General features: G+C 39.5%; 1 protein-coding gene across 1 annotated transcript in view; it reads left to right on the forward strand.

Moving 5' to 3' along the window:
* Positions 1-21,930, forward strand: part of LOC115791967 (actin-binding LIM protein 3-like) — a 62,283-nt gene that overhangs the window by 37,614 nt on the left and 2,739 nt on the right. The window contains exons 9-21 of the mRNA XM_030746275.1: positions 1,921-2,001; positions 2,644-2,805; positions 2,944-2,973; positions 3,793-3,904; positions 4,217-4,318; positions 10,217-10,267; positions 13,325-13,462; positions 13,615-13,679; positions 14,004-14,145; positions 17,408-17,437; positions 19,157-19,215; positions 19,689-19,755; positions 19,898-19,905. Of these exons, the coding sequence (XP_030602135.1) occupies positions 1,921-2,001; positions 2,644-2,805; positions 2,944-2,973; positions 3,793-3,904; positions 4,217-4,318; positions 10,217-10,267; positions 13,325-13,462; positions 13,615-13,679; positions 14,004-14,145; positions 17,408-17,437; positions 19,157-19,215; positions 19,689-19,755; positions 19,898-19,905 (1,047 nt within the window). The remainder of the gene's footprint in view (positions 1-1,920; positions 2,002-2,643; positions 2,806-2,943; positions 2,974-3,792; positions 3,905-4,216; positions 4,319-10,216; positions 10,268-13,324; positions 13,463-13,614; positions 13,680-14,003; positions 14,146-17,407; positions 17,438-19,156; positions 19,216-19,688; positions 19,756-19,897; positions 19,906-21,930) is intronic.

A 21,930-nucleotide genomic window follows, 5' to 3' on the forward strand; every position in this document is an offset into this window, starting at 1 on the left:
AAAGCAGGTATGTCACTCTTAGGAAATATACTAAAGTCTGCTCTCAGTAAATGTAGTTTTATATATAAAAAACTTGACAAATTCACTTCATTTTGCTGTTAATTCATAAAAGATTTCATTGTAATGTATAGTTCTTCATCATATTTTTTAGAAACCTTACCACATGCAAGAGTTTCCATACTGGTGTTTGCAGCTTTACAGTATTTAGCTTTACAGGTGCAGAAGTGTTGTTTAGGTAGTTATGATGTTCGGCACATAGTGGATCTCTATCCTGAACCACGAATACTGAAAAGGAAATCAGGTATCTACCTCAGGCTTCAGATTTTTTTTCTAGTCTTGACTTTGTGTGAGGTCAGAGAGAGTGGATATCGCTAATGTGGTCATCTCATAGTTCTGGCTGTGATCAGAGAAGGTCCATCTACCTCTGTACAGTATTACCAAAACACACTTTGACTGAAGTGAGAGTCTGGCTCTGTTTATCTCAATTAATTTCTTTTATTTTACTTCATATTTATTTTTAACAACTTGTAATCTTTGTTTAAACCGATAACTATATAGCAGATTGCCATTTCTACAGGATGACAGCTTAACATAGTAAGAGTGACAAAGTCTTAATAAGAAATAGCAGCATCTAAGAGGTGTGTATGCAGGATTTTATGTAGGTGAGACCCACCCTAGAAGTACTTAAAGCATTACTGTAGATATGAAGTCAAAATCACAAGCTGAATCAACTCAACTCTCAAATTCAATCTTTATTATTATTATTTGTATTAAATCTTTATTATATGCACTCACTGTACACCTTATTAGGTACACCTTGTTACTGTTGCTTTGGACCCCCATTTGGCTTCATAACGGCCTTAATTCTTTCTCAAGGTGCTGGAAAGATTCCTCAGAGATTTTGGTGTATACTGACACGACGGCATCACACAGTTGACTGCACATTGTCATGTTCAAGAAACCAGTTTGAGATGATGTTGTCACATTGTTCATTATCCTGCTGGAAGCAGCCTTCAGAAGATTGGCACCCTGATAGGTACACTGAGATGATAAAGGGATGGACATGGTCAGCAACAATACCCAGGTTGGCTGTGGCATTTAAATGATGCTCAGTTGGTACCAAGGTGTCCAGAGGGTGCTGAGAAATTATCCTATACACCATTACACTACCAGCACCAGCCTGAACTTTTGATACAAGGATGGATCCATGCTTTCACGTTATTTACACCAAATTGACCCGACCATCCCAATGTTGCAGCAGAAATTAAGGCTCCGACCAGGCAACATGTTTCCAATCTTCTATTGTCCAATTTTGGTGAGCCCGTGTGAATTGTGGCTCATTTTCTTGTTCTTAGCTGTCACCGTGTGGCATCTGGTGTGGTCTTCTGCTGCTGTAGCCCTTCTGCTTCAAGGTTTGAGGTGTTGTTCTTTCAGAAATGCTCTTCTGCATAGCTGGAGTTGTTATTTGCATTACTGTTGCCTTCTTAACAGCTTGAAGTGGACTAGTCATTCTCCTCTGACCTCTGGCAACATATTTTCTTTTTTTTAGACCATTCTCTGTAAACCCTAGAAACGGCTGTGTGGGAAAATCCCAGCAGATCAGCAGTTTCTGAAATACTCAGACCAGCTAGTTTGGCACCAACCCTACCACATTCAAAGTAAATCACCTGATCATTCTGATGCTCGGTTTGAACTTTAGCAGGTCATCTTGACCATATCTACATGCTTAAATGCACTGTCCTGTCCTGTGATTGACTGATTAAATATTGGCATTAACAAGCAGTTGAACACCTGTACCCAATAAAGTGTCTGGTGAGTGTATATTTTAATGAATTAAATGTAACTACTTTTCAGTGCTCACTGTTGTATTTAAGCCAACTTTACTCACCTTCTTGCTCTCACTGACATTTGTTCTACCAGCTGAGACGCACCTCTGAGACAGCATCCATTTCTCCTCCAGGCTCCTCTCCTCTCCTTGGCTCTCCTCATCGGCTCATCTGTGTGAGTAACTGTCACCATGGTTACACCAGCACCGCTATGGTTACGCCCTCAGCTGTCACTGTCACATCTGTCACTCAAATATAACCAGCATAGACAGAAGCACAAAACAGTCCCTGAAAGCTCACGCAGTCTATCAGTCTTGGAGCAGACTTCTTGTCTGTCTGCTGCCTCTCCCTGCCTTATTGTATGTCTGCTAATAGCAAGGTGCTAGAGTACTAAAGCCTTTATAAGGCTTTTATAATAAACAGGCTTTAATCTTAAGCCATTTAGTTTTTCTGGAGGATTAGTTTCGAATCTAGAGTTACTTTCTTACGCTGCACACTGTTAGGTTACCTCTGTCTTAGAATGTATTGATTGTTTTTTGTCATGTTAACATTTTAATTGGGCAATCGAAAATTTCAATTTAACCCACTCACCTGTCAGTCTGATGGATGTTTACCATCACCCCACTATGTTATTGTGTTTTTCAGTCGTGCTTCCTTCCTGCATGCCTCCAAACTTGTGTTTTTCTTTGCACAAATTTGTGTCTCCATGGTCGCTTATTCTGTTGCTGATCTAGTTTAAACTGTTTAAACCCATTTTCTATTTATGGTTTAGTCTTCATTTTATGTCTGTCTCTGTCTACCTGTGTCTCTTCAACAGTCTAAGGGTGACAGTGATGTTTTGGTCTATAAGCAGCTGGCAGCACTTCCCAGGGTCAAAGCCATATACGACATCCAGCGGCCTGACATCATTCCTTATCAGGCTGATCATGCACAGACACAACTCTCAGATGACACTTTGGAGAGATACAACCGTAGGCAGGTAATCACACACACACACACACACACACACACATACACACACAGATTTTTATTTGAATTTTTATGATAAAAATAAATTGAACATAACTCATCTACAATAATGAACAGTAACAAATATGTTATTTCTCATTTTACCCAGTCACTGGGCTCCTTATCACCATACTCTCATGTAAGTACTACAAAAAAACAAAAAACAAAAGCTATAACTGTACAGATAATATGTTGGAGTTAAAAAAAAACCTTCTTAATTTCAGATTTCCAAAACAGTAAAGTTTAGTGATATGGAACACCAGCAACACTTGAATAGATCAAGTTGATAACAGGTTGACTACTTCAGTGTGTTCAGCTGTGTATATACACATTAAAATCTTGATAGAAAAAGGTACTGATGTCTTGCTATTGCCAGGTGATCTGAGGTATTGTAGTTTTTAATCAAGAGAGAAAAGTTCAGATTGATGTGTCCCAAATCAGCAGCAGCTATAAAATCTCTGGAAGCTGATTTTACCAACAACAGCAGAAAGGACAAAAAAGGCTACAAAAGGAATAGTTTCATATTTTGGGAAATAATTTTACACCCTTGAGATATACTGTCTTAATTAGTAAGCTTTAGAAGTGCTGGTAGATGGATTTCGTTCCCATCAGGCTGCGTGTCTCCCCTGTTTCCACTCTTCACACTATGCTAAGCTAACCAGTTGCATGTTTAACATGCAGCCATTTGAATATTAATCTTATTCTCTAAGTCTTGGTACAAAGGGAAGTAAACAACAAAGTATTCCTTTAATGTGTTCCATCATACTGCATGTATTTAGACTGCATCTGCACATGCTTGTGCACTAGGACTTCTAAACACATTCACCATGTAGGTTAATAAACTGCTGTTGGCATCATTAAAACTATGTTGTGAAAGTAGCCTTGTGGTCTGCTTTACTGTCTTTAGAAAATTAAAGCACATTACTCAGACAGCCTCTAAGGCAGCCTTTCCTTTCAGGATCTCTTGGATGGCATGGAGTTAAGAACACGACGTTCCTCCAGCTCCCCCTATACAGACTCTCCTGCACACAGTCGCCACGGAGGCTCCCCACTGCATTATTATGCCCCTGGTAATTCTCCCACTCACTCACACACACACACACACACACACACACACACACACACACACACACACACACACACACGCACACACACACACACACACACACACACACACACACACACACACACACACTGAAAAATACAGGGCCCATAACTGGATAGAAGGTCTTTGTTTGTGTGCAACTCACATTTACATACACGTGTAATCCATCAGGTTATTTGTCAGTGTATCTTTCAATAGCCTGTCTGTCTTTCTGTTTGTGGATGTGGGTCATTCATGCTTTGGTTTCTCTCACTGTGATTGGCTGGGCTGACTGCAGGCAGTGAAAGTGGCAGGAGTTCACCTTATTATAGTCAGCCAGAACCCAGGTGTGCTACACCCACCAACACCTTCAAAGCCCCCAGGCATTTCCATGTGCCAGGTAGGCCATTACTGTATGTGTAAGCCTGACCCTAAGCTGTTTATTAACCCAAATTTCCCTACATCAGTCCAAAACCAATCAACAGCTCAAATATTTACAGTACACACCAGGTCTGTCGCTGATGCACCTGGTTTGTCATTACCCTTGAACTATACCAGCTGTTCTCCTGCATCCAGGTACACAAAGGGTTTTAATTGGATTGTGGTCATTTGATATTTTGTTGTCATTCTTGCAATAAAAAAAATCCTTTATAGTCATGGCAAAAAGAAAGTCCACCTTCTCAGTTGTAAGGTTTTACATATCAGGGCATAATAAAAATAATCTGGTCCTTAGCAGGTCTTCAGATTAGGTAAATACAACTTCAGATGAACAACAAGCAACAAATTACACTTTCATTATTAACAAAAACTAAGCAGACATGTAGAACCCATGTGTGACAAACTAAGTACACCCCATGATTCAGTAACTTGTAGAACCACCTTTAGCAGCAGTAACTTGAAGTGATTATTTTCTGTGTGATTTTATCAATCTCACATCATTGTGGAAGAATTTCGGCCCACCCTTCTTTACAACATTGCTTCATTTAAAGGAGTTTGCAGGCGTTTTAAGATCCCACTTTGATTGGGTTGAGATCTGGACATTGACTGGGCCATTGCAACACTTTGAGCCTTTTCTTTTTCAGCCACTCTGTTGTAGATTTGCTGCTGTACTTTGGATCATTGTCCTGTTGCATGACCAAATTTCGGTCAAGTTTTAGCTGTTAGACAGATGGCCTCACATCTGACTCAAGAATACTTTGGTATTAAGAGGAGTTCATGACTCAGTGACTGCCCAGGTCCTGTGGCAGCAGACTGTGACGTGGACAGTTTTGCTAGTCGCTGTGCTAACGTACCTGCTAACATTTCCTTGTTCTGCCCTGACAATTAATCCAGTGTTCAACATTTGACCCTGCGCCCCACCAGTGGGGCCCACCCCCCAGTTTGAAAAAGACTGAACTTGTTGATGATCAATCAATTAAGTGTACTTGATTAGCAGCACCTGGCTGCTACTTACCATCTTAATTCCTATGGAAGCAGTAAAAGAGTGCTTAGTTTTTTCACAAACTGCTTTTTGCATTTTTATATAGTTTTTGTTTTTGTTAAGGTCATGCTTTGCAGTTCATTGCTGGTTAATTTACCTGGTAAGGACCAAATATTTTTTTATTATGCCATGATAGTAAAATCCTAAAAATAAAAAAAGGTGTATTTTCTTTTTACTATGACAGAAATTGAAGAGTAAATTTGAATATTGAGTAATACTTTTTAAGGAAAAACATCTACTTGCTGGTTCCAGTTTATGAAATATGCAAATTTGTTTTGTTCATTTAAAAAAAAAAATCTAACCAAAAATTGAGTCACCAAAGAGGAAAAAAACAAAAACTTGGGAGATTAATTACTAATGAGCATGGTCAATACGTACATCCACTATATTGCCAAAAGCATTCGCTCATCTGCTTGCACACACATGTGCATGTGAATAACATCCCATTCTTAATCCATAGAGTTTGATATGGCGTGCTTTACACCACTGCACTTGGTGCACACTTAGTGATGTAAGGTTTGGATGCAGCTGCTCGGCCTTGGAAACCCATTCCATGAAGCTGTCTATGTGCTGTTCTTGAGTTAAACTGAAGGCCACATGAAGTTTGGAGGTCTGTAGAGATTGATTCTGCACAAAGTTGTTGACCTCTGCACACTTTGAATGTGCCTCAGCATCCACTGATCCACTGAAGTGATTGAAACAGCTGAATTCAATGATTTCGATGGGTGAGTGAATACGTTTGGCAATACAGTGCATCTAACTAGAGGAACAAATGAAAAACACAATTTACTATAATTCATTCATTGTTGTCATCATGTCTCTTAGCTTTTTTGCCTTTGAACTTATTTTAATGAGGTTTTAAACAACCATAAAAATGCCATTATCCTCCTCTCTCTGTCCAGTGGGCTCTCTTTGTCTACTTTGCCATAGTGTTTTGAAGCCTTTGTAAACCATATGAGTGCTTTCATCTTACAAATACTGGTTCATTTTATTTTAAGAGCCCATTAACTTTCCACTTTATCAAGTTAATGCCTGTCTCCTCCCTGAATGTGTCACTTTGTCTTTGCTCCCTTCACTGTAAAAGGCCTCTTCTTCTCACTGTGAGCTGCGTGTTTGATTTCCCTCCATCATTCACTCTTTCTGTCCCCACTCCATTTCTCATTTTGTGCTTCCTCTTGCTGTTTTTCCTTGCCAGCCCTGAAACACCACTTCCTGCTTGCTTTCAACATAGTGCAAAATGTATCTGCTGGATGCTTTTATCCAAAGTGCCTCAGAGTATCACAAGTGCATACAAATTTAACCCAACGGGAGTCAAATCTCAAACTTAGTCATATTGGTGGAACACTGTGAGAGTGGAAATATTTTCTTCTTTTTTTCTTTATTTTTATTTTACAGATTTGAACTCTTTTCTAGTTCACTGTGGCATATTGTTGTGGTGCTTTCAATTTCCTGTTTCTTCTTCCCTTTATGTTTTCATTTGCTTCTCCCTTAATTGCTCTCCGCCCTCGTCTTTATTCCTGTGCCATCTGTTTTTCCCCCCTTGTATTAAGCCCGGGAAGCTGTATTAATCAACCTCGGCATGTTAGTCAGGTTGTATGGATGCAAGGCAACACCTCTGCAGTACCAGTTTGTCACCTGTTCTGTCAGATTATGTCATGCTTAAGACTGTAAATGTATACAACTAATTTGGTAGGTGTAGTTAAACAAGGAAAGCCAGATTATTTAGCTACTCTGATCTCCTTTCAGAACTGCATGCTGGGAGTTTGGGAGTGAGTACATGAAGGCAGTTGGTGTTGTTTCACCTTTAACTACTCTTTGCACAGTAACGTTTAATTCATGAATTGTTGTTAATTGTTGATGTGAAAATAGGGGGTGATGTACTACACCCATGGTGCCCCTCTCTGGGGAGAAAAACACCCACCACAGTTGATGCTCAATATTGTGGTACTGAGCATCTCAGACTGTTTAACAAATTAAATGATAAATTCTAACAGTGGAACACTAGCTCACCTGCATCGTGAAGGTTGCAATAGACAGCAAGATGAACAAAACCCACCGTCTGCTTCACATTTGTTGTGTGATGGTAGAAAATAACCTCACTGCTGTGAGAGGAAGATTTAGTTCAGTCAGATAGTATACATTGGTTAAAATTATCGCAGGTTAGATAGGATCTTGCCATTGTTCCACGGATTTGTGTTGATTTGGGGTCTACTTTGAGTTTTGGTTTCTGTTATGAAAGCATCGAGGCATTAAACAGGATGATGGTCTCCATCCCACACTGAGGCACCAAACTTTGACCAAACCCCCTGAGTACGCTTTCAGAGCATTGTAGTCCTTAATGAGAAACAAGCTGATTGTCGCTCTGACAGATTCTTTAGATGAGGATGGTGATGTAGGCTTCCATCATTGTCTCTGGATGGCCATGACAGACACCCAAAGGTTCTAGTGTTTGAAGTTCATGATTATTGTTAGGTCGAGATTTTGCTTCCTGCTTTGATTTCATTATCATTGGAGTAACTCTGAGGATTAGTTCTTGCTGTATTATTTGCTCTGGTTCTTGTTTAGTTTCTGTTGAGTTGTTGCTGCCTGGTTAGATCGCCTTCCTGTCCTTCATCCTCAGTGTTCCCTTGTCTGTGTCTTCATGGTCAATGTGAGTCTCCTTCTCTGAGTTTAGCATGCGTCTTTTGGGTTGCTTCCTGTTTTACTTTGAAGGGTAGCGTTCTTTTGTGTCTTGTGTTAGTTTTACTTCCTGTCTAAGTCGACCCCTGATTGCGCTCACCTGTGCCTCGTTCCTCACCTGTCTCTAGCTGCCCGTCAGCCAACAGTGTGTATAGTGCCATATTCCTTTTCTTTTCTTCTTATGTGTACCTTCTTTGATCTCTTTTTTGTTATTGTTGTTATTTACTATTGTTTTAGTTTGCATTTCTGTTTGTGCCACATCTTGGATTGTTTTTTCTTGAATTTTTTAAAATTTTGGATTTTGATTTCAGCTTGAATAAAAGGCTCTCTTTGTTACTCAAGTCTGCCTCCTACATTTGGATTCACACCTTTGCACTTCACGCACCCATCTGACTGATTCAAATGACATTATTGATAATAGATTGATTAGAGCCACAATATCACCCTCAGCAGTGAATTTAATATTCACATACAGAGAACCTCTGTCAGTCTTTTTTTTTCTAAAGTCAGTGGAGATTAAGAAAAAAATCACTTCAGATCATTAGTTCAATGGTGGGAGCTGGCAAAAACAAATTAGAACCTCTTCTCAGTAGCACTCCAAATGCACATGAACTACAGAAATAAACAGTATTTAGGAGTTCTACAGAGAGATTTAGTTGCTCATTGACAGGATCGTCATCAGCAAAAGCTGGGAAAAAAGTAAGAGAACCAGAAATCTTGTGAATCTTTGTTAATGATATAGATGGCCCAATCAAATTTGACAGATTTGAAAAATCCTGATGGAGGAACCAATCAAGCACAGATGAGGGCTTTACAGTGAACTTTTCAGTGCAGGGAACTGTGAATGCTAGTTGTGTGGATGGAGGGATTACCTAGGCTGAAGAGAAACTTTCCTTTGAGCAGATCTTTACTGCCATTCAGTAGCCCAGTTGTGGCTGTGCTTCAGGAATTGAATGACTCCCTGCAGAGCTCAGACCACAGGCAATTGTGGAGTTTTTAAAGACCGTTTAACCCCGGGGACAATACCAACAGAGAAAAAGCTGCACAGGAGCAGTTCTAAAGTTGCTTAAAAAAAAAAAAAATTGGAGACCAGCTTAACTTCACTGTACAGACTATAAAATAATAGCTAAATGTGGAATAAAGGATTATCTGGATGCATTTATTCCTAATGTTCAGTTTTATGATATCAGAGAACTCAAACTACTGGACAATTTAATTCATGAGTTACAATTTCAAGAGCTAAATGTGGGTATTTTGTCTCTAGAGCAAGAAAACCTGGATCGTCTTTGTCTGAAGCTTTTGGTTTATTTCATGGGTTAAGCTGTTGTACTCAAATGCTACTATATTGTTGAAGATAAGAGGACTTAGCAAACCAGCCACTGTACAGAGAGGCATTAGGCAGGTTTGTCCTTTATGTGGCATGCCATATGCTGTTGTCACTGAGCCCCTTTTAAATCAGCTTAGATGGGGTCTCACAGGCTTGACCTTTTCTGCAGATTCACATACATCACTCAGCTTGTCTGCTGATGCCGATGATGCGACTGTTTGTTACGAGTCATAGCAGTTTCACATGTTGTAGCATCAAATGTCACTGAAAGAGCACTCCCTTTGCAAGAGTTAACTGGTTAAAGTGTGAAGGCTTACTTTTTAGGAGGGTGGAGATGTAAATGGCAGCTGGCACTTCCAGCTGGGATGCAGTGGAGGAGAAGTCACAGTTCTCCTATAAGGGAAGGTGTTTGGTTGTGAATTATCTGGTTGCCACTTTACTCTTGTTGAACAAGAGTAAAGGAAATAGAGATGGAGCATTTTCTGGGGAGGATATCACTGCATCACATCTGCAGTTCTGTTTTTACCTCTCTGTGAAGGTGGGCAGAGTCTAGTGGCTGCTTTTCTCTGAACAGAGTTCACATGGATCATCTTATTGATTTGGGGGGATAGAAATGTCTTCTGTGCAGTAACTTATGCATCACTTGTTCTCAGTTTCTGAAAATATTTGTATGTTGTAGACACTCTGGGGTGGGTTTGGAGTACAGTAACTTTGTGTAATTGCACAAAAGAAATTTGTTAAAGAACTAGTTAAAGGTCTCACTTCTCCTCTTATTTGAATGTTTGTCTTTTTTTTTTTTTTCCTGTTCTCAGCTTCTGAGGAAACCAACATCTATAGAAAACCACCCATCTACAAGAGACAAGGTTGGTTAATTGCTCAAAATGTGCTGTTCAAAGCCTTTTTTGTACCTGTCCAGTCACATGATCCCCATGTTCATCAGAATAAGTGAGAGCGTTTCTTCTAGAACCTTACACAGGCTTGATGCAGCTGCAGTTTGGCAGTTTGTGTGAGGAGTGCATGTTCAAAATACAATCTCAAAGCCATCAGCTGTACTCTGGCAACAGTTTAAATTTTAAACTTGTTTAAAATTTAAACAAGTGTAACAAAATGCCAAACAAGGACTTGTTATTGGTCAAGAAGAAAGGCAGATGGCTTGGCAGCCATAATAAGAGCTGTTCAAGTTCTCTAAATAGTAAGTGCTTCCCTTATGACCTGCCTTTATGAAAGGAAAAGAGATAATGCTGTTCCACTATTCATAGTAACACCGACCGTCCATGAAAATGATCAACAAAACTGACAGTGACTTATAGTTAACATTTGTGTGTTGTCCATTTTAATTCCACCTCATTTCAACCACTGTTTCACTCTAATAAAAGCCTACTCATGCCATGACTTGCTGTACGGGTGATCTGTCAACATTACACTGCTGCAGGTGTTGCCTTGTGTGAAGAGCATAGATTTATATTAGCGGTCTAAATCAACATTTTATCTTATATGAACTATATCAGTGTGTTTAAGATTTGTATTAGTTATGTCTTGTATTGCCAACCTTAAGGATTATCAATTAACTTTTCCTGGGATAGGCTCCAGTGAAGTGAAGGATGGAGGGAATTTTACTTTGCTCACAGAAAGCCTTAAACCGGAGGAAAGGAGTTACTGGATCATCTCTGTGGCAGGAAAAAAAAAAGAAAAGAAGATTTATTTAATTTTAGAATTCCAGCTTTTTTGATGAAGATATATATATAAATATATTTTTAGCAGTTGTTCTTGTTTAAATGCCCTTCATGAAATAATACATTGGGTGAAGTAATTTAGTCCAGCTCTGCGGCACTGTAGTTTCAACAGGTAAGACATCCGTCATCACATTCTTAATGAATCCCAGTGTAAGTATAGTCAGATTCTGAGTGCTAAGATTCTCTTTTCCTAGTTCCTCATAAATTCCTCATAAATTCTTCTACACACTTTTCCTTGACATTTTCCATCAAAGTCAAAGAAAAGGAGGCAGGGGTCAATTTTTGGACTATTTGACTGTTTTCCATAAGAAGAGACATGAAAAACTAACCTTCAAGTCAAAACAGGGATCTGGGACCATGACACCACTGCAGCCATTGTCTGTGCTTCTCATATTCACTGTCAGGTATTTGCAGGAGGAAGACCCAAATGCAGACTTTTAAGGCAACAGAATAAAGTGAAAACACACCTTTATTTAAACTGGTAGAAGTCCATACAGGAATCCAATAATTCAGGCATGGAAGACACAAGTGCAAAAACAGACACTGTGACAAGGACTGAGGGGAAATTAGGCACAGGTGAATAATGATAATGATACAAGGAGGAAATAAAACTAAATACAAAGGAGTACCAAAATAAAGCAAGAAGTAACAAATGGGAGCCAGGCGAAGATTTAACGATAAGCAAAAGGACACCTGCGAGGCTGTACTAAACTGAAACACCAAGAAGTAAATACAAACCAATACTGAAGATGTAAACAGAAACCAGAATACAAAAGTAACCAGAACTGAAGACACCAGACCAGCCGATGAGCTCCCAGATTGACCTAAACATGGCCGAATCACGTTTCACCCAGTCACACTGGCTACCCTACTTAGCTTTTAGCATTCTAGCCATATGCTACCTCGTGAGACTTTGGGGAAAATGCACATACTAAATCAGAGTCAGCGCTGATGGATTGGTGCATTCCTAATTATGACAGTAGCATTCCCCACACACCACACTGATAAAGTTACTTTAAGGTTACGTGGCTGTAAAGATATGCAGACTTGAGGTGGATGTAAAGTTTGATACCATTTCTGATGCAGCCACATCAAATCTTTGATTACAGGTTCAGCTGGTGATTCAAAAGGTGAGACTGAGAGAAGCAGTGCCAAAATACTTAGTGTGTAGGTGATCTATCTGTGCTCACATGGCAGGGCCAACAGAGTTACAGTTCTTCTGAAAGACCTCTGCATGATTTACACTGCGCTACAAAGTGCTGACAAGCCTTTCCCTCCTGTTGAGCAGTCTGTGTGCTGGGCTGTGTGGATTTACATTCAAACCATTAATCATGTACAGAGCAGTTTTCATATTAAGGCAAAATACCATTATCAAATATATTTTATATTGGTACTATAATATAAAGTGTGGCTGCTCATCAAAAACACAAGCTTTTTCCTGATGGAGCATTTTGGCTGTGTTACCAGAAGGGATAACTTCTGGTAACTGAGAGCCAGTTTTTGAAATTGGCAGATATACCACAGAAAGAATCACTGATATGACTGATGATCTCAACATCTCATTTGAATCACTTTTTTTTTTCTTCACACTGTCAAATAAAAGTCAAAATTTCAGCTAATCTGCTTCTGAGATTTCAGCTTTAACACACATTTTAAACATTTGTATAATGCCTTGAAGTCTTTTGTATATTTTTCACACCAGTATTTTTTATTCGCAGTCAGCATCATTGCATTATACCCCTGACAAGTTTTATATCACACCCCCTCCCATTGTCTCTGACCTCTTTTTGATTTTCTGTTTCCCTGCTTTTGATACGTTTCCTCTCTTCTCCTACTTTCCTCTCCCATACCGTGCACTCTCCTCTCTCTGTAAATATATGCACTACTTCATCTCTCTTGTTTCTCTAGCATTCACACATGAGCAAACACACTGGCTTTGGTCAGAAAATCATTTTAAAGCCAACATTTTGGGGGGTAGAAAAGACATTTTCATTAAACAAGAACACGTTTAAGTCTTTTCATTCTTGTAGACTTTTCCCTTCTGTTTGCTTTGTTGTTATTTCAAGCATGAAATTCGGCCTCAGATCCTCGGACAAAAATATTTTTCTATCAATCAAAAGCTCAATGTGTGTCTTTAATAAAAAAAATCTTTGACAGTTTCTCTTTCTCTGATTATCTTTCTGTCAGAAATATCAACCTCTCCATCAGCCAATAAGAGTAGGACCAATGAGAACCTCACCAATTCCAATCGCCTTTCCACCCCAAACTGTAACAGCATTTATCACCCAAACTCCAACTACTACCCATATACTGGCTCTCCAAAAGGTAAAACACCATATATTTACAGTGACAGCATGTTTTACTACAATGCACAAACTGTACGCTCAGCTGTAAAGACTACCCAGAGAGCCAAATGACTTTTTCTGTCTTCCTTCTTGCTCTCGTTTACCTTTCATTTCCTCCATCTCTCTGTCTAGTCTCCAGGGTGAGGAGGTTTTCATCTGGAGGAGAGGAGGATGGACTCAATCATAATATAAACAGGGTAAGAAAAGCATCTCCTGCTTCTTCCTCTTATATTTTAAGCAAGGGTTAATATTTAATGAGACACTTAATTAAATGCTTCTTTCCAACCTCACCCACTTGACATGATATAAAATGATGCCCATGTACTCCTCTCTTGTTCTTTGTCCTCACATCCCTCCTTGTGTTTTATCCTGTATTATTCCATCACCATCTATCAACTCATGCACCCATTCCACTCAATCAACTCTTAATTCTCCATCTATCTGTCCTTTTGTTCCACCTTCTTTTCCCATCTCTCTCTCTCTGTGTTCTCCTCTGCTCTTCTCGCCTTCACTCCATGCAGGGAATTGGCAGGTTGATCCTGAAGGAGGAGATGAAGGCACGAGCAGGTTGTCACGACAATGACCCGTGGGGTAGCAGACGCAGCTCCCGCTGTAGCAGCAAGGAGGCGCTGAGCAATCTGGGATACGGCTCCCTTAATGGCTGTAAGTGTGTGTGTGTGTGTATGCAATGTGTTTACAAGAAGAAGATGATTCATTGTGTTGTAAGTTCCTGGTTGGGGTTCTCTTGAAAAACAGATTTCTCAATGAGATTCAAATGGTTGACTTTTTATTTATGGCAAAGCCACGAGCATTCCTCATATCGATGACAGTGTTGGTCGATAAGTCAGTCTGTCTGTTGGTTGTTCCCCCACTTGTTCTAGCCTGAAATATCTCACTGATGAACTATTCTATTTATGGTCTCCGGAGGATAAATCATGATTTCTTGATTAAAGAGCAGGAGGAGGTCAACTTTCTAGGTTATTCAGAAAATATCTCGACTCCATCATTTTATCTATGTGCATGGTAACTTGATTGATCCCCTGGCTTTCACCGCTGTATGGCTAGTGGATGGTTTGTTTGTTTGTTTTTTTGTATTAAAAACTGCAGGTTTGAGGCTTCAGGAGCTACAAATTAGGTTTTGCTTAGGATGATTCTGATTAGGCTGTGGTGACTGAAGGTTTGATGTTAGAAAATAAATATAGTTACTTTTATAGCTGGAACAATACAGATGTGGGTGTTGTTGCTGTCTGAGTCTGTGGGTGGGGTTTTACACTTATGTGTTAACTCTTTAATTGATCCCATATCTCATTGTGTTCAGAGAGACAAAGATGGAGAGACTCAGAAACAGGAAAAAAAAAGAGTGTGTGCGTGCGTGTGCGTGCGTTCGTGTCTTTTGTGGTGGGGGTGGAATAGGAATAAAGAAAAGAAGGAAAGGGTGTTGTAGCAGAAGAGATGGGGGGGCGTGAACACTAAAGAAACTGACTCGATATAAGGGTGAGAGAGAATCAGAAGCTAAAGCAATTTGGAGCTGTTCAGAGAAGATGTACGACATGAAGCTTTAGAAGTAAATCAGGGTCAGAGAGCGGTGGAGAAAGAGGGAAATGAGCTCTGTCCACAGGGAGGTCACAGAGAGAGAGAGAGAGAGAGAGGGAGGGAGGTATGAATAATGTGAGTGCTCAGTGCTGCGTAATCACTATGGGTTTATGGTGTCTGCTGTTATTATACTGATTAGAAAATCCTGACAGGCGTACCCTCATCTGTTCTTCAGAGGAGGCTAATTCCAAAATGGGATGTCCACCATTTTTTAGAAGTGACACGAACCGCTACAAACTAACAGACACGTTTCATTTCACTGAATTGATTCAGTCCATTTTTATCCACACCAGCAGCATGACCCTAAGGAGGGCAGTGTCTGTCCATCAGTTAGTTACTCAGTCACTTTGGTCCAGTATATCGCAGCATCAGTTGGTGGTATGGCCATGACATTATGACATTTCATGGTCACCAGAGGATGACAGTTGGTAAACACATTCATATCTTTCTCAGTGATGACTTTAAGTCATCAGGCGAAAACCTCACTTTGTGCTGATCATAAGTTGATGAGCAAGTACTAGAAAACAACAGAGCTTCGCAATTGGTTTTTGTTTTATCCTGATTAAACCTCCAAATTCATCAGTTCACTTTCAGCAGTGATGCAAACTGTCTTAAGTTTATGTTAAACGCCATTCTGTCTGATACTAGCTCAAGCAGCTGCATACAGATTAGTACAAAAGTAGCTACAGTATATAAATACAAAGTTAACAGCTCAGTGCTTTTGATTTGAATCAAGCATTGTTTATACAGTTTAAAAACTTGCTCACATCTTCCTCTGCTTTACTTACAGTTTCTAATTTAGCAGTTGCTAGCGTGCTATCATGCTAAACTAAGCACATTATGCCTGCTAAACATGCTAGTGTTTTCAAAGCAACTATTTTACCATGCTGATAGAAGCATTTTGCACCCATAGTCACTAGTAAGCTCTGTCAGTCAATCCATCATTATGATAAAATCAAATATAAAAAGGGAAAGACGTATTTCCTGTCTTATTTGTCTACCTATATTTGAATAAAATAACTGCAAAAAATCTCATGATGCAGTGAACTCCATTAAAATTATAAAGTGCAGTGGATATGTGCTGTAAGCATATACATTTTTATCACGAATGTGTTATGCTGCATGCCTGTGCACATGGTGATTCATTTTTTATGTGATGCATAGGTCTTCGTGGTGATTATTCCTTTATGCCGATGCTGTTCGGGACATATTCTCACACAGCTGATGTTTTATAGATATCTCCCACAACAGCTGGCGTTCCTACATCCTCTCCACTGAAAAGTAATACTTTTACCATGTGGTAGCTTTATTAATTCCACTTAACACAGTGTTGCATCTATTCATGTTGTCCCAGCAACTAATATGCATGTACTTGCTCAGACAAAAAGGGATCAGAAAACCGCAAGATCAGTGTGGACCAAAAATGACAGCAGTCGGTTTTATGGAACAGGAAGAAGAGCATCTCCTGATTGCCAGTGTTTTTTTTTTGTTTTTTTTAAACAGGTTATGTCCCAGTATTAACCTCAGCTACGCGTTTGTTTTCGTACACTCTGCACATTATGTCTTTTTCGTGGCTTATTGTAAAAGTTTTTGTCCGATTTGTATTTTGCCAAATGTTAATATCTTTGCATTACTTTTAATATGGAGTCTTCTTCATTTGATAAATATTTTAATCAGCATTACAACTTCTGTATTTGAAGTTATATACAATAGAAGGTCTGAATTCTTAAGTATATACTTAAGAATCCTACTTATCATATGATAAGTAGGATGTTGGACATGCGCAGAGGAGGGATGGTGGATTTATTGGGCAAAGGACTGAAGATGGAAATGTGAGGAAGGAGGAGAAGGGAAAGACCATGGAGAAGGTTCATGGAAGGACATGCAGATGTTGGTGTGAAGATGAGGCTATGGATAAAGTGAGATGGAGACAGCTGATCCACTGTGGTGACCCCTAAAGGGAGCAGCTGAAAAAAGAAGTAGTAGTAGTTTGATGTATTCCTGTTTCTGTTCCATTGCATTTAAAACTTGTCCTCATTAGATCCCACAGATCATCTTAAGATTTGTCCCCCAGTGTTTCCAGTGAATGGTAGATGGGTAGCTTGGTGTTTTTCTTGAACAGTATTTTATTCTGTTCTTTCCTATCATTTCTTTTCTGGGAAACAAGTCCCTCCACTAAAGTATTTATTAAGGCAAGTTCTCATTGTAAATCATTAAAAGAAATGCATTTTGGGGGGGGGGGGGGGCTTAAACCAAACATTTCCAGGGCGTGAAACTTATGAAATTAAAATATTTTCTCATGACCCCTCTGCTTTGTTGCTCTGTCTTTCAGCTCCCAGGTCCCTCTACAGTGCTGACAGCGGTGAGTGGTTCATCAATGTGTTTTGATCTGCTTGTTCATCCCAAGGTGGGGCAGCGACACAGAGAGACGGCTTTCCCCTCATCTTCTTCATCCTGTTAGTTCTGCTGTGACAGCAGCAGAGCTTTAAGTAGGAGATTTTTATCAGCTCGCATTGACACACTCACAGATAGCTCTGTCTTTTAGGTTATGGGTAGGAAGATGAATGACACTGCAGCTTAGGTCTGTATTTATTATTTTTTTGGGAAGCTGCATCATCCAGGATGATCTATTCTATAACCTGTTGTTGCACATAATGTGTCTGTGTGTGTGTTTTCTTTATTATTATTCTAGCTCTACTTTCCCTCCTTTATTGGCTGTAAGAGTTTTAGGGCACTGACATCCCAACTTGACCTCCATATTTGTTTTTGAACACTGTGAATTTGTGCCATTAAACGCTGCACTAATTGCACCAAACCTTACCTATAAAGAGCTGCAGTTATTATGGGGAAGAATCTGTACAAAAAAATGTGATATATAAGAAGCTTAGGCTGGTAGTTTTCACGCTGGCAACAGAGGAGTGCATATCTGAGGCGAACACCAACTATATCTCATTTCTTGTCGAGAAAGAGAGTAGTAGATGACAAAGTCATTATAGTTCAGCATCTCACACACACTGTGCATTGCCAATACACAGTGGCCTGTATTCTGCTGCATCACGGTGTTTTGCCAGGGCTTTTTGACATTACTGGGTAATTTAATTCCTTTCAACACCAGAGTAAAAGAGAGAGGGAGGGAGGTGGGATAAACAGAATAAAGAGAAGGAGGGGTGGGAAAAGGAGGGAAAAAGCAAGTGACAGGAAGAACAGGAACAGGAATTAATGATAGTGAAGTAAAGGCAAGTGAAAGTTGACGAGCTTAATGAATTGAGAGGAACAATGTGATTGCGCTGCCCTCTGCTGCTCCCGCTGCAACAGTGCACGCAGCAAATGCAGGGATACCTGAAGATGCTTGGTGGATACCACTGGTTACGAGAAAGTGGAGATGATGTGTTGGCAGCAAAATCCCAGTAATAATCTTGCAACACTCTAGTTTGTAAATGCATGTTTTTTGTTGTTGTTTTTAACACAAAATATAAAACAGGTTCAAAGTCAATTCAGGCCACAGTTTAGGTGTTTGAAACACTGTGTGGTAGCCTTATGAGATTTAAGAAGCAGTTCAAATATGAGAAAGGAGCACTGCTTTGAATTCTTGTGTGAAATTGTTCATCAGTGTGATATTTTCAGAAAGCGGTTGACAGAAATGTCAATAAGATGCCGCTGAGCTGCTGTAAGCTAATGAGTTGAAGGGTTTCCAGATTAGAGCTGGGCTGAAAACATTAGATATACACAACCAAGGTTTCCTAAAAGAGCACAAGACAGAAAAACTGTGAGCAACATGTCATTAGACGATAACTTTTCAGACATGAAAACATTTCTTCTGCAACAGTTCGGCAGAAAAAAGTAGAATAGCTCTCATAAAATTTGATTCTATGCAGAAATTAGTTTTTAGGGTTTCCTGCTTGTCGTACTTTGTGAAATTGTATTCAAAATTTTGAAGCTGTAAAGCACAATCTTTTCTCCAAATAAATAATACAAAGCACCACAAACAGCAGAGGCAGCATACTCTTGATACGTGTATCGATATTAGTTTTCATATTTCATGTGTTTGTTTATGGTTATGTGTTTTTGTTTGTTCTGCCAGACTCATACATTGCCAAATCGGCCTCGTTGCCAGGCTACGGTAGAAATGCGCTAAACAGGGTAAGCAATCAGTGGTTTTTGGCTCTGGCTCTCTGTTTGTGTATACTTGCATCACTTATGTTGTGAGGAATTGCCTCATATTTGGAGACAAAAAAGCACATCCCCATATTTGAAGGCATTGCATTTTAGGGGCTTAGGCTTGGTTTAAGGTAAGGGTAGGTTTAGATTAGTGTGGGGTTAGTAAGTAATGACCACAGTGTAGTCCACAGATAGTGAATCTAAGTTTCCTCTGAAGAGTCAGAGAGAGAGAATAAGACAAACATGGCCATTCACTAAACTGTAATATACTGACCCACTGACCTGAAACTCATTTGTTATCAGTTACTTCATCAGGCAAAGTGAGACAAGTGGTGTGATGTTGTCATTACCTTAGTGTGTTAAATAACTGAATAAAAACACTTTGCTTTGTAAAATATTAAATACATACTCTCTTTCCATGCTTTCCTAAATATGCACTTTTCCTGTTTTGGCAGCCTGGGAGTGCAGGTGGAGATTATTACCAGTATGACAGCACTAATGCAGTTAATTGGCAAATAAGAGGTAAGCCTACCGCACAGCTGAAATCTGCTGATGCCTCACTTTTTAGAGGTTTTTATTCTTGATCCGTCTCCCATCTTGATGCACGTTAGTCAGCACTGACACAGCGATGTGAGTGATTCTTTTTTTCTTTCTTTTCTTTCAGAATACAAGGTAAGATGCAGTTGCTGAAAGTGGAAAACTGTTGCTGAGCCAAAAGTGAAAGGTCTGGATCGGTGGATAAGAATGATGGTGTTGCCTGTTCATACTGAATAAAGAATTCATCTCACTCAGTAACACCCACTTCAGCCAGAGAAATTGTGAAGCTGACCGACTTATTTTATTGACAGACACTAACAAATGGCAACAGTATGAATCTTTTCAACCTTGTCTTTTTATGGCAAGATAAATATGTGTATACTCATGACTATGAGTGAACACAGGCTGATTATCACAGTACTCCATAACATCAAGCTGCCTCATTTGAACCTAAATAGTAAATGGTAGTCTCACAAGCATGTATCATGTATGCTAGTGCATGGCCATTCCACAGTGCTGTTTGGTTTGTGGTCTTAGTCCTCCTCAGATGATTGCTAGACAACATGACATCATAATATATCATGCCTAATTCAAGTTTTGTGGATGTAAATGACACGCTCTTATCATGAAATTAAAATGATACAACACTTTTAAGGCATTACAGGCGTATAAACTACAAAAGCACATTATTTCATTTCAAATTTGAGTAAATTCAGATTTAAACTATTAACACCACGTATCTCTCAGTGTAGTTCAGTGCATGCGAGGAAGAGGGAGACTGCTGGCTTGATGGTTGTTCAGATGATGCCCATCGACACCCTGGGTAAACCACAGAATGTCACTGCTGAAAAGGTTGGCTGTTTGCAGAGTGCTGCATCAAAGCATGTTAAAGGAAAGTTGACTGGAAGAGCAAACTGTGGTAGGAAAATGTGCACAAGCAACGTGGATGACTGCAGCCTTGAGAGGATTGTCAAAAAAGTTGATTTAAGAAGTTTGGAGAGCTTCACAAAGAGTAGACTGAGGCTGGTGTGAGTGCATCAAGAGCAAGCGCACAGATGTCTTCCTGAAAGGGGCGACAACTGTTGCATTCTTGATATCAACCCACTCCTGAACCAGAGACTGTGTCAGAAGAATCTTACCTGGGCTAAGGAGAAGAAGAACTAGACTTTTTCTCAGTGGTCCAAAGTCCTCGTTCACATTAAAGTAAATTTTGCATTTCATAAATCAAAGCAAGCTGAGCTTCAGTAACACCTTGGCTCTGCCACAAGCTGATCGCCTCCAGTCCACATTGCCCTGATCCTTAGGTCCTAATTAATAGCACAAAAGGAAGCGACTTCACTTTGTGGGAGCCAGTATATGCTGGTTTCCTTCCAAGATGGTTCTCTCTCTGTCCCCCTGAAGGCAGCGCCCAACTTGGTTTTCATGTAGCCCATAGGTCAGCACCTAGTTTTCCTTTGCTCACCTTTCCTTGAATTATGATTAATAAATTGACTTAGTGAAAATTGTTATGTGTGGCTCTCCCTCCTTTGATATGTCCTCAATGAGCCGGGTATAACAGTGCTTTTCAGAAGTTGGATATTCTGTATTGTAAATACTTTTTTGATTGATCTTAGGAAATATTCAAATAATTTAAGATAATGAATTTCAGATTTATGATAATCATTGAAATCAAATTTCACTTTACATGTGTAATGACTGTATAATATTTGAAAGGTCAGACAGCAGACATCCACAGACTTGATTCTGCTGTGTAATTAATTGGAAAAAAACATTTCCAACTCCATTAACGAGAACTCCATTAACACCAGACAAAAACTGTTTTTCTTAACATTTTCTTTTGTAAAAGCACATACTTGCAGAAATAAACTTTTTCTTCATATCCAGCTTTTATGATTGTGGTCATTGTAACTGCATGTGACCACTAGAGGGTGAAACAAATACAACATGATTCTGCCTCTTCTGGTGCTGATGTGTTAAAATATAAACTGGATTTCCAAGACTTTTTATGATGTTTTTGAATCCTGCTCAAGCAAACAAACCTGTTCATTAAACAGTTTAGAATCAAGTCAGCAGTTAAAGTCCTTTTAGCATTTCAAACTTTTTTCAGCTAATGCCCCCGTGGTGCATTTTGGTGAGGAAGCTTACAGGAATATTAATAAT

This window comes from Archocentrus centrarchus, chromosome 14 (genome assembly GCF_007364275.1).
Source record: "Archocentrus centrarchus isolate MPI-CPG fArcCen1 chromosome 14, fArcCen1, whole genome shotgun sequence".
Classification (NCBI taxonomy): domain Eukaryota; kingdom Metazoa; phylum Chordata; class Actinopteri; order Cichliformes; family Cichlidae; genus Archocentrus; species Archocentrus centrarchus.